At 33.0% G+C, this 20,260-nt stretch overlaps 1 protein-coding gene across 1 annotated transcript; it reads left to right on the top strand.

The window, feature by feature from the left end:
• Nucleotides 1-13,522, top strand: LOC147065950 (retinol-binding protein pinta-like). Its single transcript, XM_085955348.1, has 7 exons — nucleotides 1-112; nucleotides 1,980-2,137; nucleotides 8,401-8,560; nucleotides 9,783-9,954; nucleotides 10,227-10,427; nucleotides 12,161-12,266; nucleotides 13,259-13,522. Exons 2-7 carry the CDS (start codon nucleotides 1,993-1,995, stop codon nucleotides 13,408-13,410), a joined length of 936 nt encoding a protein of 311 aa, XP_085811474.1. The 5' UTR covers nucleotides 1-112; nucleotides 1,980-1,992; the 3' UTR covers nucleotides 13,411-13,522.
• The last annotated feature ends 6,738 nt before the right edge of the window (nucleotides 13,523-20,260 follow it).

The raw sequence follows: 20,260 nt of genomic DNA, 5'->3' as shown, positions 1-20,260 counted from the left end.
ATCACTTTGAACACAGCCGTGTAGCTAACATATTCTAAAACGTGTAGTATGCAGTTTTATTTTTATGTAGACGTGAGCTAACGTCGACATCCAAGGTAGCCTGGTTAAACAGGTAAGTTGTACAAAATATTCAAATTATAAATGATTATTTCTCTCAATACCTTGAAACATAAACCTAATGGAATTCATTCTTGTTTTAAGATGTTAAACGAATATTATTTTCTATTTCTAAAATGGCTTGTGTTTACATAGTTACATATTATTTATAATAGATAACGTGATAATAAAATATAGTTTTTGTACAATATAACTGAGTGATATAGATTTATTAAGATTATAATACGTTGGTCGATGACACAATACATAAACAATATGTATTGCTGCCAATGTCATTTATTGTGTATTTTAAAAATCATAAAGGCGTTAACTATTTATTAATTTTGCCAATGTGTTAATTTTTATCGGTATAGAAACAATTATTATTATAATTTTATAATACAAGGTCAAATTGAACGGACATAAATATCACACAAAACACAACAGTCTGTCAGGAGCTAAACAGGTTAACCATTAATAATTATTTTGAATGAAAAGTTTTGCTGATTATATCAATTATAAAGTAAATTTAAACCAATATAACAAACTTACTTACATGATTCTAATTACCATCTGCCGTCTATAACATTCACCTATTTCTGCGTGAATATAATTCAATTGTGTAGATAGGTAGGCACGAAAAATTATAAGCATTTTATTCTTCATTGGGCTACATAGGTACTGTATCTTGACATTATTTTCACAGCACCGTATGTAATTTTGGGTTAGGTGTACAATTTTTTACAGTGTCGATCTTCCGGTTGGTTCCATGTAAGTTGTACGTAAAACATTTTACCGTGTCATAGTTCGCCGTGAGCTTTCTTATCGGAAAGAGAATGACCGTATACTATACGGTCACCAATTTTATTAGATTCAGTATGAACATTAATTCAATTTTCATAGCTGAATTTGGCAAAATTCATGAATTCAAGAATGAAAACCTAACCTATCAAATAATCCAGTATATCGGCTATTGTCATTTTTTTTCCCTGCTGGCTTCCTATAAAGTGTAAACCGACAAAAACCGTGTTTTATTTAGACATGAACTTTATGTCAGTACTATACGACCCAAAGAGGTTGGGCGGTCTTTAATATACGGCCATATATTTCCAATGCAACATTGCATGGTGAAGTGTGATACGGCGAACTGCATACGTAGGTACAAATTTCTGGATACGGTAATTTTGAATAAACACAGACTCACTGAATATTAATAAAGATATTAGGTAGGAACCTACCTCACATAATCTAACTAAATGTGAAAATGTTTTCATTATTTTGGATCAAATTGGAATAATGTCTAAAAATAACATCTCATTTATAGAATGATGAAAATAGTTATGATTTAATAGTAGGTATACAGAAAACTAATAACATATCTACATACATATTAATCCTCAGCTCTTCAATATACCTAGTTAAAAATACAATTCCGACATGACTTTTACATTGTTTTCGAAAAAATAAAAGGAATTGGGTGTTTTCATACGCCTACACTATTATTATTTACACGATTTACATTTATTTTAATATTGGTGGGTCCGGAATAATATGTTATGCAGTAGGTATATTGTCATGTTATTCTAATCTATATAAAAATCAATTATGTGCCAACATCATTACCATTATTACGTTTAATCCAATGTCTGATATTTATGATTTATCGGAAGTTTCAGGTGTGTTTTTTTGAAGGTTTTTTTCTTTACAATAATGACCTCTAAATACACGCAAGTCGCAACGCATACTATTACCAAATTGTTACTTACTTTTCTGTTGATAATACAGTTTTGCCGGCAATACTTAAATTTATTCAGTTTATCAAATCAAAAGTGTAATAAATATTATTATCTGTCTTTCAAATTGTTTTTTAAACTGTTTTACAGACATTATACTAATATGACGTCGATAAGGCCGATTTCTGCAGAGTTGGCGCACGTAGCAAAGGAAGAACTAAATGAAGACCCTGCAAGAACGCCATCTGATATTACCGCCTTGAAAAAATGGCTAGCAAAACAACCCCACTTATCCAAGATTCAAACCAGTAAGTAAAATTGCTATTGCTTATATATCATAGATGTCAATCAAAACATATATTAAATTTATTTTAATATCAGAATCAGCGGGTCTATTCTATACACAAGGCGACTATCGACCGCTAAAATGATAAAGTGATAGTACTTATTACATATTTGTATTGAGGTATTATAATTGTTACAATAAGTTAGTCGTCTGAACAGTCAAAACTGTCTATCTCGCTCTAAATTGTATCACAGCCAAGAGAGGTGCTGTTAAAATATAGCACTTAAGCCGCATTGACACAATCCAAGTACGATCCAAGTACACTTGGACCGAGAACCATCCACGAGCACTCGTACGGGACATCTTCGTACAAATTACTCCTATCCAAGCTACTTGGACCGCGTCCTACTCAGTGACGTCCCTACACAAAATGCCGCCCCATTTTTTATAAAGTTTTTTTTATCATCCTTTCATGACTCCAATATCTAAGAAATGTGTTGTATGGATACATTACTAGCAAAATATATACCACTGAATTGATTCTCCTCGATTTGCCGCCCTTCGATTAACTGCCGCCCCCAAACAACACTCAATCTGCCTACCCCCACGGGACGTCACTGGTCCTATTCATCCAAGCTAGCTTGGATAGGAATAATTAGTATGAAGATGTCTCATACGAATGCGCTCGGTCCAAGTGTACTCGAATCATACTTGGACCGTGTCAACGCTGCTTTATTGCAATAATTACAACCAATTTATTGTAATTGTTACAATAAGTGCTAATACAAACCTACCCTAAGTATGATAATATTTATCACTTTATCACTTAGCGGTCGATAAGTATAGAATAGACTCACAGGGTACACAGAATTAATGTAACCAACTTAATAACACATTGACTGCTGACTAGATAATTACTTTTTAATTACCACATATAAATAGCATGCTAATTATATCGAATGGTCACCTTAATCGTTACGCGCTGGGCCCGTCTTTAGCGTCCAATATATTTATTTATTTTATTTATTTATAAAAAGAGTATTACGGCATTACAGCTATTGGCCAATGCGCCATAATACTTAATAAATACAAATGTATAAAAATATCTTAATTACAAATAACAATAAAAAGACAGCATGACGTGTAAATATTAATGAAATATGATAATTTATACAATTATAAATTTAGTCTATTTAATACGTCCACAAACCTTATATAGTTAATAAAAAACAAATAAACCTTTATGGTGCTATCAAATAAGCTAATTGCACGATACACAGCATCATGAAACATAACATCTGTCCTGCGACGAGGTATCTTGAAGACCGTGGAGCTACGAGTGATATTGGTGGGAACATGAAAATTAATATTTGCCAGTATATGCCTGTTATACCATACCCATTAGGGTAAAGCTAGGGTTTCCTAAGAAAACGGTGCCGTTATATAGCGGTGGTTGATGTTACTAAAACAGTGTCTATGCAAACCAGACAATGTTGGTTTCCTAGAGAGCGTTGGTTGTGAGTGTAACGTCAATTAGCGGTGCCGCCATTTGCGTGACGGCCGTCATAGTGGTACAAACAGTCGTGGAACGTTTTTTCCCGTGTAGCGGTGACCATTTTAAAACAAAAAATGAGTGCAAACACTCCAAGCGTAATTTGTACCAGCAAAAATGACGAAATATTGATTGATTTTGTAAGAAATAATACAGCTTTATATTATAATGTGAAGAGCAAAGTCCAGTTAAATCAAAATCTGTGGAATTACATTAAGTCATCTCTTATGCAGTGCTCGAAATGGAAAATTTTACGAACAGGAACGCTCAATAATTTTTCAAAAATGTGCAGTATTAGATATAATATCTATAATATAAAAAAATATCTTAGTTTTACATAATGTACTTTATAAAACATTTTCATCTTCGCCCGAATCAGTTGTTTGTAACATAAAAAATATATCATAATATAAGTTTACTAAAAAATACATCATTCATAATAATAATAATAATTATACAAATATGTACACCTAAATGTAAGTATATGAATCTTATTGGAGTAGGGAACATAAAAATATATGAAATAATGGACAAACCAATACAATTGTCCATTTGTTTCGTCAGTAGTTTGAATAAAAACATGTAACTAAGTGTAAATGGAAACATGAGTGAAGATACCTTATCGTGATTGATTTTTGGGTTTTCACCACGTGTACTTCTTCCTTCTTTCCTCGATATCATATAATATCTCTTGATAATGGCCTCTGCAACAAGCCCGAAACGTCGAGCAAAGAATGAAGAATTACACACGGTGAAAACCCAAAAATCAATTACGATGACAAACAACCGTGAAAGTCTCAAACAGAAGATAAGTACATTGGTTAAACCAAGTTACATGCTACTTTATTTAAAGCTAGTACCTAAATTGGAAATATTTTGATTAAACTATTTTTTAATCACATCAAAATCCATCATGTACGAAAAAGCAGGAGCATGGTTCATAATAAATTAATTTAATAAAATTAAGTACTTAATGAATACACAAGTTTTACGAATGTAGCATTCATCATTAAATATGCATAATTTTAAACAACCCCAGACTTGTAGATATTAGAAAAAAATATTCAAATATTTACACTATGTGGGCATGTGGGATAATTTTATTCTAATGGGTTTCTGATGTTGTTGAAACTATTAATTATTATGTAAGTAAATTCCCATTGGATTCCTCTATGATTTTATTTAAATGTATGCTACCTCTTTTATTTCGTCAACGTCTATCGCATGAGTTTTCGCAATTTATTATTTGCTCAATGCAATCTATATGTTATGTATTATATAATATATGTGTGCATATGAGGGTGAGAAGAAACACGTCACACAGTGATGTTCCTAAACAAAATGCCGCGTCAATTTTTCTACAGTATTTTAAATCTCCCTACGATGACTCAAATACCTCTGTAATAAGGAATCTGTTCTATGAATATATAACAAAAAAGACCTTTGCGATAATAGGTATATGAAATTAATAACTAATACATAATATTTATTCGCTTTTTATGTTACTAGGTATAAGATAGAGTTTAGACACTTACCCAAGTCACCGGAGTGTAAGGTCCTATTCGGTACCCAACTTCTATAGGGAAACAACTCAAAATACATTGTTCTAAGATTTCGTCGTTACCACTTGGCAATACCTACACAGTTTTGTTATTTTTACTCATTTGTACTCTGCTATTATTGTACAGTAGGTACCTATATACAAATCTTTAGTACTGTCATAGTACCACTATGTTTGTGGTTTGCATAGTATGCGACAAGTTTCTCCAATCACAAGACAAACAATAATTCAAAACACCAACAAAACCTCACAATCAAGACACAATAATTATTATAGTACCTACTTGATTTAGGTGGGTATGTACCTTTTTATAATTATTATGGTTTTATAAATAAATACTACGACGATAAACGTAATAAACGACCACGACCTCTTGCTGGTCGAGGATTGCTGCTTAAACTAATATTTTGTAAGAAAATTTATTCTTTCAAAGCCCTCAAATCAAAAATTACATGTGCTATTAGTTATTGTTTATAAAACCTTTTTTGAGAGAAAAAAATCTCTTCGTTACGTAACATTTCTGTGGATTTGAAAGCAATAAATCTTCACCGACAATATTTTTTTCAATGCACAATTTAGGTAGGATTCATTGTATTATTATTGAATAGTAAACAGCTTTGCTACGTAGAAGTTTTGTGAAACAAAAAATATGAACTAAGTAGGTACCTACCTATATTGATTTATTTCAAAGGACCGTATTACTATGGTTATTTTAATGTCCTCAACAATATATTTTTTCCATCAGCTTTATTTTCTGTATAACATGAAGAATAGGTAAAGAGTTTAGGTAGGAACCTACCTACGAGTATTTTTTCACTGCAAATTTATTTCTGCCGAACTAAAACCGAAATAAAAAAATAAGAATAGGTACCTAGCCCAGCATGATATGGGTAATACTATGAACGTTTAAATTTGTTCGTTGCCCCTGATGAAGATGCCCATACACGCAAAAATTGTACAGAGACCACTGATTTACTTGCACAATAGCGATATTAAACCTCCTCGAATGTATATCGCTCCATACCGATGGAAAGACACCTCGTTGGTTGCATACCATCTAATATCAACAGGTCGACTAATGAACGGCCTCGGTTGTCTTATGATGTATTGTCAAAACTATGAATGCGTTAAGCCTACCTAGTACCTAAAGTTAGCTATCCTATATCCTATATTTTACGCAATCGTCAATCGGACAGTTATGGTTTTGTTTCTCCCATTCATTTCTCTCCCGTTTCATTCCATAAAATATTGTGACTTCCACTCCCGTATTGATCACAATTTTAATGTACTCAAAATCATAACGGTTTGGGAACCCGCGATTTACACTCTTACCCGAGTCAGCTAAGCCCTGTGGTTCATACCAAAGTGTCGAAAATTCAAGCCTTGGTAGATACCTACACAGAGGTAGTTTATTTATTCATAAAACATTAATTAACAAATGAATTATTTTTCACAATACCTATGTAGATATTTCATGTGTTTTAATTGAAAATCAAAAAAAGGTACGTAATAATTTAACGTTATTATCGATATTGGTAGTAGGTACCTACCCTAAATAAATTAATGATGTATTTTGTGATTTTGTCTGCAAGCAAAAAAAACTTGTTGAATAGCTAAAGAATAGAATAATATACTATTATCTCACATTGTCTTAAAGAAAACGGAAGAGAGCAATACAGTCATGTAAGGGTGCTTTCTTCAATAAAAACTGTATTTTTTATTATCAGGCATGGGTTGTCTAGAAATGCATTGTTAGGAAAAAATATACCTAGATGCATTTCTAAGAAGAAATTTGGCTGACTGTGGCACCCATTTGTATCGACATGTACGAATTATTAAAAATCAGGGGTAGTCAACAAGTAAAATCATTGTTTAATAAAAAGATTTTTTTTTTTTAATATATTTATAAACCGATTCATATTCTTCAATTTCAACACAATCTGAACCGGAACGCCATATTGAATATTCAGATGAGGCTCAAGAATTTTACGAGACATCTCGCTATCAGGATTCCACGAGAAGGAACGGTAGATTCGAGGATTCCACGAGACGGAACGGAATTGTCAAGGAATTCACGAACCGGAACGGCGCTCCGGGGCGTTCCGCTCCATTCCGAGCGCTGCTCTTATGTGATTCTGTACAATACTGCAGGTGTTAAGCGAAAGTATTGCCTGAAATTTTCCTCGTTGCAGTGCAGACAGTGACGCACTAAAATTTGAAATGCACCCTCTGTAGAACGATTTCTAAATTTCTCACTCTCCCCCAAACGACCGTTTTCGTCTTCCAATGACGCCTCGTCTTCCAAATATAGTAATAATGCTATGTATAGATCATCCATTCTTCACAACAAGACGCTCACTGACCGTTGTCTGTCTTCTTTTAAGTTTACATCTCTGGTAACCATTCTTACGGGCGTTTTCTTATGTCAGCCGGATCACATTATGATACGGCGTATACGGAAATTTGTACGCAAACAGTTCACCGCAGGACACTTATTCGTGCGCCGCAGCACGTGAAACATGAGTTCGTGTAACATTTAATCAAATGACGAGTTCTTCGTTGAACATTTCACCGTGGAGTATATTTGTACGTATGCTACAACATGTGGAGATGTCTTTACTAGGTTAAGTTAGGGTTAATCTAATTGGAACAGTACTATTTGCAAACTATCGCCGCATTTTGTAAGATACGTACAAATGTATTCCACGGTGAAACGTTCAACGAAGAACTCGTCATTTGATAAAATGTTATACGAACTTATGTTTCACGTACTGCGGCGCACGAATAAGTGTCCCACGATGAACTGCATACGTACAACTTACATGTAACCATGATACGGCCGCTACATAACGGCACCGTTTTCTTAGGAAACCCTAGCTTTACCCTAATGGGTATGGTATAACAGGCTACAGTTATCAAGCGTTGAAAAATATGGGAAAAACTTAAACATGCGTTAAATAAGAATATGTTATTTTCAATAGTTGAGTCTGTATATGCATTAAAGTTTGTCATGTAAATGTAAAGAGGGCCGCCGGTACGCTTTGTTATAATTGGGTTTTATGGACAGACCGTCATAAAAATACCCTGCTTCAAAACCTTGGTTCACGGCAATGGTTTTTAAATTTCTATTTATTTGTCTTTTCTGTGATCTAAATGTTTTTATATTTTTCAGATGATCAATGGCTCGTAGCCTTTCTCCGATCTTCAAAATTCAGCTTGGAGCGATGCAAAAAAAAAATGGACATGTATTACACACTGAGAGCTATAGTGCCGGAATTTTTTCATAATAGGAATCCTAGTGACCCAAAAATACAAGACATTTTAAAATTAGGGTACGTTTACAATAATCCCTTGTCATTATCATTCAATCCTTAGCGTAAGACCTGAGCAGCAGCGTTTTGCAGAGCAGGGCGTGCAGCGTGCATGGTTAACAACTGCACACAATATGCACGCTGCACGCCCCGCTCCGCAAGACGCTGCCACTCAGGTCTTTCGCTAAGTGGTCAGGCTTGGATTTATCTAGTATCTACTCTGTAATTTGTAAGTATTTAACCAACTCAACTCAACTCAACTCTTTCAAAGGTTCAACTCTTCCATATTGCTAAACTAATATTATTTATCTATACCAGTTTTAAAATCCTCTACATTTTTAACATCCTCGTTTTGAAGCATTAGTAACAGTAATCGTTAAAGTGGTGTGTAATATATTGTATTGTGGTCAGATAAAAGTAGCACTGTTTTACATATCTTATATGAGAGCTTTTTAAGTTGTTCAAATTATTTTTTGTGTTGTAAGTACAAAAGGGTTACAAAATTTTGATGGATACATAGATTAATCTATACAAATAATAAATACCTAAGTAACTGCCTAATTTTGTGGTATGGTATGGCCCTCACACCGCTAATTGGTGGTGAAAAATAATATTAGTATCGTTTAAATTAAAAATTAATTTGTAAATAAGTTAAGAAAATTAATGTACCTCATCCATTCTACATGAGTACGAAATACGAATGACAATATGTACTATATTCACTTGTTTTTAAAACAACCTGTATGAAAAATAAGTATTGAAATAGTGTATGTATTTCAAAATTGGAATATCCGGCTTGTTAGAATAACGATACATAATTCTCAATATACACATAATGAGGAGTCTAATAATATGAAATTTAATTTATAATAACAATATTATGATTGATTGATTGAGATGGCAATTTTAAAAAAACTTCAACTTATGGTTTATTACATCTAGTGGTGGATTTACGAAACATGAAATTTATAAGTAAATAATATAATTTCTCACTGCTGAAAGGGGAGCATTCTTTATTTCAGATAATTTTACTTAAAAACGCAATATAAAGTATAGTAGGTACCTATTTATTATTTTGGATACCTACCGTCTTTGAATGTTGGTTTTGAAATTTGTCAAGAAATTTTTTTACCTACACTTTTTTGAAATGTCAGTTTTAAATTTTTAAATTTTAAATTTCTTATTAGTGGAAATATTACATATTGGGTAGATAATTAAATTTATCAATAATGTTGTCTTCCAGTGTAACTCTTCCATTTCGCGATTTAGCTGGTCCAGACGCGTGCCGTGTGTATTTCATGAGACTTGGAGTATACGACCCTTCGAAGCACTCCATGTTTGATGTCCTCAAAGTTTCATTCATGATCGCGGATATTTTAATGCAAGAAGATGACAATTATATTATTAGGGGGCAGGTAAGAATTCCATAATTATTTGTCTTATCAGAAGTAACACTCATTAAGTGCTATCTTAAAACTCATTTAGTGCTAACACCGCGACTGGTGCGTTTGGAGCAGTTGGCCATTAGATATAATTAACGTGTTATTTAAATGTGTAAAAATGTCGACTTTTCTTTTCAAAAATAGGTACTTAGATATAAATAAGAAGGATTCCAGCTCATAAACATTGCTTATGTTTTTTAGCATTATTTAACATCTGAAAGCTTTAGCACTTTTTTTATTTACAGCAAATGTTATTGGACCTGAAAGATGTGTCGTTTGCCACAATTTCCCAATTTACCCCGTCATTGGCTAAGAAAGCAAACATGTCTACAGAGAAAAGTTACCCCCTGAGACAAAATGGCATTCATATGATAAATACACCTCCAGGATTCGAAATGGCATATACCTTATTCAAAAGTTTTATGAGTAAAAAGCAACAGGATAGGGTAAGTTAATTATATTATTGAAATTAGATACCCCTCTTACTTTATTCAAATAATTTAAATACATAACGTGATCTGTTTTCGTTCATCTACATTTATTTATTTCGTATAATATGGTATTACACTTTTTGACCAATGTGGCATAATATACACACATGTGTAAAGCACAATGTGGGATAACATAGGACAGAAAAAAAAGAGAGGACAAAGCAGATTATATGCTTGAACGATATATTAAAAAAAACAGTGTAATTCTAACAATGAATTTATAAACTTGACAAAATCAATAACTTCAAAGCCTTCATTGAATGGGTCGGTGTCCTATCATAAAAGGCATAAGATATTCTGGCAAAATATAATTGTCAGCCCTTTTTTATAATACGGTGGAACGGCGTTCCGGCACCTTTTTTCTTGGTATTTTTAAGGTTTCAAAAGCAATGTTCGCGCTTACATAGTACAAGTTAATTTTCCTCAATCATCTCATATGAAAAGACATATCAGCTGAACTATCGCGTTTGATATATGCATTGAATTCTATTACCATTTTCACAAGTGAATGTGAATTCAAATGAATCTAATTATTACCCCAATAAGAGCTTCGTTCAAGGCCAAAACAGTATCGGGACTTTTGTTCATCGAACTCGTCGGACCACCTTTGACACTTTTCTATCCTTCAAAATACATTGATCGGTGGTTACTCATTGGAAGAAATTCGGCCATAGACTCTAACACTAAAAAAAGGAATTGAGACGATTTTCCAGACGAAAATTGGACTGAGCTTTGGAAATCACCATGGCCCTCCACAAAGAGGGGGCTGACAGAGCTCTAGCCTGGGGAATTGACCGGAGAAGTGAGATAAACGCACATCACAAATTTCCTCTAATCGTAAAAAAATCGCCCGCGGCGCTAATTTCCTTCAGGCGTATTAACATTTTATAATATGTGGTTATGTAATTGCATTTTTTGCTTAATATTTGTTGATAAACTGAATACCCTTAATTTTACCTCAAATACCATTTGAAAAACGCTACTATAGATCGTCACACTGCCTTTAACGTTAGTGATAGGTAGGGGGGCCGCCAAAGATCCTGGATGGGCCCGCTTCAGGATGTGGGGGCCATGGAAATCACTATACATATACTTTTATTCAGATATATGATTTTTTTGCAATTTAATTTTTTACAACTTTTGTTGTTTATTTATTGTTGTATTTGTTTGTTTCTTTATTTTTTATGCGCTTCATAGCATAGGAAAAGTTGCTTTAAATGATATTTGAATATAATTTTCTTTGGTAGGTAAGAAGTTTGGCAAGAAATAAGTTCCGGCACCTTTGTTTTTTTTTTTTTTAGCCCTTTATATATATTATTATTATCCAATATATTGTCAAATATTATGTAAGGAACATCATTATAATGGATAGTAAAAAAATTGCCTGCAGCGTAATTTTAGTTCACATTATTAAACATTGTAGTAAAAGATGACAACATAATTTGTCATAATAATATAAATAAAATACTGATGTCAACTATTTTAATTTCATGTACTCCTGCACTTAATCAAAAGTCTTAACTTCTGTACTGTATGTCTGTACTTCTGCACTTAAAAAAATTAAGTCCATGACTTGGATCCAAACTATTAAAAACATTTTTTACTAGAATTTGTAACTCGTGGCTTAGCCTTTCACTCTTATAATGTTATAGTAATATAATAGGTACGCATTTTATTTTTATTTGCAGATACACGTTCATAATCTGGATATGGAGAGTTTGAAAAAATCAATTCCTGCAAGTATTTTACCTACTGATCTTGGTGGTACTGGATTATCCTTAGACGAATTGACAGGTACCTATGTTGTATATATATTATTTTTAACTTTTACTTAAATCACAGGTTCCCAACACTTTTTTGATCATAAATCTTCATCTGAACGAACCGTAAATTTTATACGCAGATATTCACATTTTTTTGCGTTGATATAAATAATAAAATCGTCAAATTATTACACTGCATATTAAGAATGTTAGGATAGGTTAGACCCGGAACAGAACAGAAAACCGGAAAAAACCGTTATTTTTGTCAGAACAGAAACCGGAACCGAACCGGAAAAAAGTATCGGTTTTTTCAGTTTGGTACATGTTCAAACACGCGCGTTTACACGATACTATACTTTAGTTGTCGTTCAGTTGTCGTAGGCGCAATACGTCTTACGTCTTGGGTCTTGAGCCTTGGAGTCTTATACTGTTTGGTCAGTCACTTACTACCATCCATTCGAAACTGAACTGAAAACCGGAAAAACCGTTATTTTTTTCAGTACGAAAACCGGGACCGAACCGATATATATTTTTTACTTGAACCTGAACGAAAAAAATAACGGTTCGAAGACCTGCTTTATTTATTTAAAATTAATTCATTCAAAATATTGAAATCTATTGAGAATTATTTTTTCATATTCTTATCTACTCATTGTGACAAATTATTTTCTTTTTAGACCCCCTGCAAATTGGCACATAATTAATGTCATAGCAGCAGTGTGAAGTGTAGTGTGAAGTTCTCTGAAATGTGAAGTCACTTGTAGCTATTTTTTTGCTTCGATTTCATATAATATTTAGGCGTTATCTATATAGAAGAAGTTTTTCAATATCGGTGGTTTTTATGAATTCTACAAATTTTAAGAACAATATAAACCGAAAGATAATTCTGAAGATTAATTTGTTTATAGACCAAACTAGCAGCCGTCATCAATAATAACAATAATTAAAAAAAATATAATTGTCGAAACAATAAAAGCTTTTTTTTTTTTAAATACGAGTACATTGTTTTGTTTTCATTTATAGATCTATGGAAAAAGAAAGTGGAAAGCTATCGTGATTGGTTCCTGGCTGAAGAATCGAATAGGTCCGATGAAAAGAGAAGACCAGGAAAACCTCAAACGAGTGAGGATCTATTTGGAATTGATGGATCCTTTAGGCAACTTAATTATGATTGAAATTTGAAAAGCGTATACTTATTATTTTTGGTCACAATATATTTAATATTATTTTTATCATACACAATAATTACCGCAACATAATTAGAAATACAGAAATTAATATACTGATTAATTTATTTTATTTCTTTCCTACGAATTTTTGCCTACAATTTTATTGACTGTCATTCTGAAATTCACAAAATATTCTTCAGAAAATCGTAATAAGAATATACAACAGAAACATTATTTAAAAAGGTTTTCTCATTATCTCTAAAAGTAAATGTGAAATATTGGAATTCAATGAAAACCGCATTCAATCTATATCTATTGAATACATTTTATAATACTAGTACAAACAATTACTTTGTATCTATAGACCACATCCGATGCAGAGTTACTATATGATAAGAAAGGATTAAAAACCGTGTGCGTGTGTGACCGCGGACTAATCCAAACCATTGAACATAATTTCGTCGAGATCTACATTAAGGCCAGCGTAGGCGCGTTCAGCGGAGCGTTGAGCAGCGCGCGCAACTCAAACGTATAACCGTGTGTGAAAATGTTAGCAGACAATGTCTTTTCTTGGTTATACGTTTATACGGTTATACGTTTGAGTTGAGTTTATACTCAACGTTCCGCCGAACGCGCCTACGCCTATGCATTTTCCATGAAACTTTCTTCCATCCTAATACTATGTGTTTCGGATCTTTGTGTGTCTATAGACTTTAATTTTATTTACATTGTACACCCTGCCGCCATACGATTGAATAAATAAAAAATATTGTTGCTTATTAAATTGCTTAAATTACTGTGGTTTCGGAGTAAAAGGGCTCAGTTAGTTTAGTCGCAACTGAGGTAATCGATTTTGAAATAAATCACAGTTTTAAAAATACTCTTGCTTAGAAGTTAATTGGTCTATCATTTATGTATTTATTTATTAGTTATTTATTTTACATTAGTTATTTACTTAGGTATAATCAAGTTTTTGATATTGTCGCATATTCAATGTTTTTATTTTACTCAGAGTTAAAAATGATTTTCTCAATTTAAGCTATTTCTACAAATTAAAATAAGTATCTATTTATATTGCTTACATGTGACAAAATCTATGGACACACAAAAAAGAGCACAAAACACGTTGGCATTAAAATCTTAATTTCGTAAAACCCCAACGTTTACCCTGCAACCACAGAAAATATGATATATTATAGTATATATTTTTATGATGGCAGTTCAGTGGCGTCGCTATTTCGTGCAGGAGTATGCAAAATGGTCTAGTCGTGCAGACCAGAGAACTCGGAATTAATAGGAACTGAAATACATAACGGGTAAGGCGATAGCAGGTAACCGAATCGAGTAAGGAAGAATCCGGGTTAAACTTACACACGTGTCAAGATATATACGTTTTACGTTGAATACTGAAAACTGCTCTCGGCTTATGCATTTACGCTCATTTAATGTTGGTGTATTACACACACTATTGCACGTGCATAATACGTGCTTCATTTTCGTAGGACACTCACACATTCAAAACCCTGCATCAAGATGCGGCGTATTGAATATAGCCTATTGGTATTATATTTATTATCTGTTCTGTGGTGCAGACCTTAAGTCTCTAAATTCGTTTATCATAGTTTTTTTTCCGACCATGTCCGATCCTAATAGGATCATATGGGCCTCCACAGAGTGAAGGTTTGTATTAACAGATTTTTTGTTTCTACCCACGATGGCCTCGCGGCTTATGGGGGAGACGCAGTGACGTTCTGCGGGGGTAGGCAGATTAAGCGTCGCTTGGGCGCAGCAGTTACTCGAAGGGCGGCAAATAGAGAAGAGTTATTTCGTATAATATATCTATAGAAATAGCTACTAAGACTTAGTAATAACGAAATTATCTTTCCATTAAAAAAATAAGCTCACTGGTTGGAAACAAAATGTATTAATTATCATAACAGGACTTGACTTTTTTGTCGGGTTCGCGATGTGTAACAAGCCACTGTATTACCAACGTAAAAAAACCCACTTTTGGGAAAAATTATTTACAAATTTAATTTTGTATATTTTAGTGGTAAGTATATATATATATTTTATTAGTATCTAATGTATCCATAGAAATCACCATCCATAGTATCCATGAAAGGATAAAAAAATACTGTATAAAAAATGGAGCGGCATTTTGGCGCTGCCTAGGGGCGGCATTTTGTCTAGGGACGTCACTGGCGGAGAAGCATGCCAGCAGAGAACCTATCGGAAAAATACGAAGCTTGCAATTTGAGATTTTTTTTTGATAATTTACAATTTCAACTGTATCTATATATATATAAAAGAAAGTCGGGTTAGTTACACCATTTATAACTCGAGAACGACTAGACCGATTTTTATGATCTTTGCATTGTTGGATTTTTCTCAGCCCCGAATAGCAGAATAACTATTAAAACATCGAAAAAATTCACGAGAACAAATTATGAAGAAAATTAGTTTTCTCATAAATTTTGTATGGAACGGTTTTTGACTGATATCGATGAATAACGATGAACCTCGCGCATTCGAAAATAAAAGAAAATCACAAACAATTTAAATCTATATACAAAGCCATATCTGATACATGACAGAAACAATAAACAAGAAACAAACAAACAAAAGAAAGAATGAAAGTCAAAATGTCTAACTGTCAATAGTGTAGTGTGCCCAACATTTCGTGCTTCATGTCAACAGCTCAATTTGCTTGAAAATGATACTCATTGGGACATGACAATCGCTGAAGCAATTATTTCTGCATCTCCAAGTCAGAAACGCACATTATTTGCTATCATTATTTCGACATGCTTTCCATCGAATCTACCTGAACTGTGGAACAAGTACAAGGATGACATGTCAAAAGACATTTTACATCGAATTCATGTCAATTCAGGGAATCCAGATCTCGATGTGAATGAGGAGATATATAACCAGGCTTTGCTTTTGATCGAAGACATGTGTACCTCATGTGCGGCAGTTTGTTAGTTAAGTTAGGAATGCCAACGCCACATCGTGGAATGTACGACGCTTTCAATCGAGAATTGGAACGTGCACATGAATTTGATCGAGATGCATTGAACCAATCAGTTCGAACGAATGTACCACTGTTGAACCTCAAACAGAAGAAAGTGTACGATACGTTAATGAAGGCAATTGATGATGGAAATGGTGGCTTATTTTTCCTCGATGCGCCCGGTGGAACTGGGAAGACATTCCTCATGACATTGATTTTGGCCACTGTTCGTGCGAGATCGGAAATTGCTGAAGCAGTTGCTTCTTCTGGGATAGCAGCCACGTTGCTAGAAGGATGTCGAATGGCTCATTCAGCTTTGAAATTACCTTTAAACCTTCAAACGACTGAAAAACCGACATGCAATATTGCAAAACACTCAGCAATGGCCAATGTTTTGGTAGCAAGTAAAATCATCACCTGAGATGAATGCACAATAGCGCACAAACGCGCATTGGAAGCACTCAATCGAACTATGAAAGATCTGCGCAATGACTCAAGATGTTTTGGAGGCGCAATGTTTCTACTATCTGGCGATTTCCACCAAACACTACCGGTCATTCCAAGATCAACCGCTGCCGATGAAATAAACGCTTACCTCAAATCATCGACTCTGTGGCGTTATGTGAAGAAACTTCAGCTGAAGACAAACATGCGAGTTGCATTGCTAAATGATCCATCTGCCAAACATTTCTCCAAGAAATTGCTGACTATCGGTAACGGCCGTGTTCTTGTCGACGAATTGAACGGATTGATTTCGTTTCCACTGAATTTTTGGAATTTCGTTCCAACGAAGGACGACCTCATCAACAAAGTGTTCCCGAACATCATTGCTAACCACAAAAATCACAAATGGTTGAGTGAACGAGCAATTCTTGCGGCAAAGAACAAAGATGTGGATCACTTAAACTTCACAATTCAAAATCAAATCGTTGGTCCAATACATTCTTTCAAATCTATCGACTGTGTACCAAACGAAGACGAAGCAACCAACTATCCAACTAAATTTTTAAACTCATTGGATCTGCCTGGCTTACCACCGCACAATTTACAACTAAAGGTTGCCTCGGTAGTCATCATGCTTCGAAATCTGAACCAACCAAAACTATGTAACGGAACGCGTTTGGTGGTGAGAAAACTCATGGGCAATGTGATTCACGCGACGGTAATAAAAGGAATGTTCAAAGGTGAGGAAGTTCTTATTCCGAGAATTCCGATGATCCTAACCGATATGCCATTCGAGTTTAAACGAATTCAATTTCCGATTTGTCTTGCATTCGCCATGACGATCAACAAATCACAAGGCCAATCCTTGAGTATTTGTAGCCTGAATCTAGAAAATCAATGTTTCTATCACGCTCAATTGTACGTAGCATATTCACGTGTCGGCAAACCATCAATTTTATTCATTCTCGCAGCTGACAAGAAAACGAAAAATGTCGTATATCACGTATCGTAATGACGGGAATCAACCCGAGTGCAATCCATCCAGCAAATATTTTAACAAAAAGTAGTGCACAATGCTACGCGAATCATTTCGATTCGCTTCAATAAAGCAAATACCTTGCTGCCACGTGAATTACATTAATTTCAATGTAATTAAAATACTTTTCATTTTGATTTGATTTTTGCACATTTATTGAACTTAATTCATTTTAAGTATTCATTTTAACTTTATAAAAACTGAATTCAATTCAGCTAATAAGTTAACAGAAGATTTCTTGATTTTGAGGCGGTACGAAGTTCGCCGGGTCAGCTAGTTAATTTATAAATATGTAGGTATCTGAAAACATTAAACAGATTATTTTTTTTTAATTCAAAGTTAAACTTACAATTGTAAAAAAATGTGAATTCGTTGCAGGGTCACATCTTATTATTACATTATATTTTATCATATTTATTATTAAAATTTAGTTTATTAAGTTTAAAATTTTTCGTCGTGTAGATTTTTGACTAATTCATCGTTTTAATATTTTTTATATTTATTTTAAAAATCATCGATTTTTATAAAAATATAAATGTGTATAACTTGAAATCCTTTTTAATAAATCTTAATTAATATAATTGAAATTGTAAATATATCAAGAAAAACGCTAAATTGGCAACGCTGGACACAATATTCTTCAATCATACAATCGCAATAATGATTATTAGTATGTCGTAAATACAATTATAATTTCAAGTGTTCATAATATTATTATTGTACAATAAGGTTGCGATTCATTGAACATTGTTTATAGTAAATAACGAAATTGTAAATTTACCACAACTATTTTATATTCATGCTTTTTATCGATGATTCACAATGTCATGTAGGCACCTACAGAGAGTGACAAATATTAATTATTTATCAATTATTATTATATTATATTTATAATACAACATTTGAGAATAAAATTGTATTACGAATAACATACGTATGAGTCAGTAGCATTATTTTCAAAACTATTTGTGAGATACTAATAAATATTCTGTTAACACTGATAAATGATAATAAATAATACTTAGTCATTTTGTTGGATAATGCAAAATATGTTGTTATGAATAATAAAATACTGACCTAAAAAGTGAATGAATTGGTTTATGAGTTCATTACTAACGTTTTGGTTGAAATCGTACATAATTATAGTCTCTTGGCTATGCAAATGCAATCCATGCAAATGGTGCCCAAGGTGTTGGTGATCAGACACTGTGGTTATAGGACAGAGAGATGTAGGCACTGCAAATTGGTCTCGATTCTTAGATAGAAAACGGCACCAAAAGAAGAAGAATCGCATTATTACATACGTGTCGCTAGATTTCAAAATCAGCCAAGTCCATAATAGACGAATAGGAGAAAAACAGCTTTTTGATTTCTCAAGTACACAGTCACAAGGGTGAAAGTTTATATTATTTCGAGTATAGAATATTTCAAATTAATAAGTTCCACATTTTGATAATGCAGAAATTTAATGTTAGAAAGCAGTAGTTCTTCAGAAATTCACAAAAAAGTCAAAAATACCTAAAGGTGGACTTGGCTGATTTTGAAATCTAGCGACACAACGTACTAAATACATATTTTATTTTTGTATTTTTTAACCACCTTTGTAGTGGAGAACAAATAAATCAAATAATATGCCTTTATTTGGCGAGTATTTATAGCGCTTTCGTATTGAAAGTAAGCACATACAACGCATACAAGTTTGATAAATAACATACAACGATAAAGACATCTATACAACTACATCAAAATATGTTTATAAAACATCGTGAAAGTGTGCATTTGTTTTGTTATTTTGGTAGGCAGTAGGTATGTATTGTAAAACTATCGTAAACAAGTAATTTCCAACCCTAACTGCATTTTTATTAGCTCATATTCTTGTTTGTTCAGTACAGATTTTTTCTTGTACAGTACAAATTTTTTCTTATTTGTCCAAGATTTTTAACTAACTTCCCAGACTAGTTAGACATTTGAAACTTTGAATAAATCAGAACACGACGACAATGCATTATTTTAATACTTTTGGCCATCTTTATGCAGAATTGAATTAATTTTCAGTTAATTCTGTTTTGTATGTTTCGGAAGAAATTCGTTAAAAGTAATATTAATTACTACTCACTATTATTGGTTGGTAAGTAGGTCCTAGCAACTAAAATAATATTAATATATACGTGCGTTACTATGGAAATCAATATGAAATGTCACAATGACATTTCTGTATTCTATAATATTTATTCAGTATTTCTATCATGTACAATAAAAATTATTTATTAATACATAGAATTGTCAAATTTATATGATACATTTAAAAACGTAGTATTTAAAAAGCTCTTTTTATGTTGTAATTATTTAGTTAGTACTAT

The sequence above is a fragment of the Rhyacophila brunnea genome, unplaced genomic scaffold (assembly GCF_057557595.1).
Source record: "Rhyacophila brunnea isolate RB1 unplaced genomic scaffold, BYU_Rbru_1.0 scaffold_5, whole genome shotgun sequence".
Classification (NCBI taxonomy): domain Eukaryota; kingdom Metazoa; phylum Arthropoda; class Insecta; order Trichoptera; family Rhyacophilidae; genus Rhyacophila; species Rhyacophila brunnea.
This window is presented reverse-complemented; position numbering and strand designations above follow the sequence as displayed.

What these genes read in the sequence shown, in the direction of transcription:
- LOC147065950 (XM_085955348.1), top strand. Translation starts at nt 1,993, where the DNA reads ATGACGTCGATAAGGCCGATTTCTGCAGAGTTGGCGCACGTAGCAAAG. An exon ending in CAAGACATTTTAAAATTAGG is followed by an intron (nt 8,561 to 9,782) that starts GTACGTTTACAA and finishes GTTGTCTTCCAG; the next exon opens with TGTAACTCTTCCATTTCGCG. An exon ending in GTAAAAAGCAACAGGATAGG is followed by an intron (nt 10,428 to 12,160) that starts GTAAGTTAATTA and finishes TTTTATTTGCAG; the next exon opens with ATACACGTTCATAATCTGGA.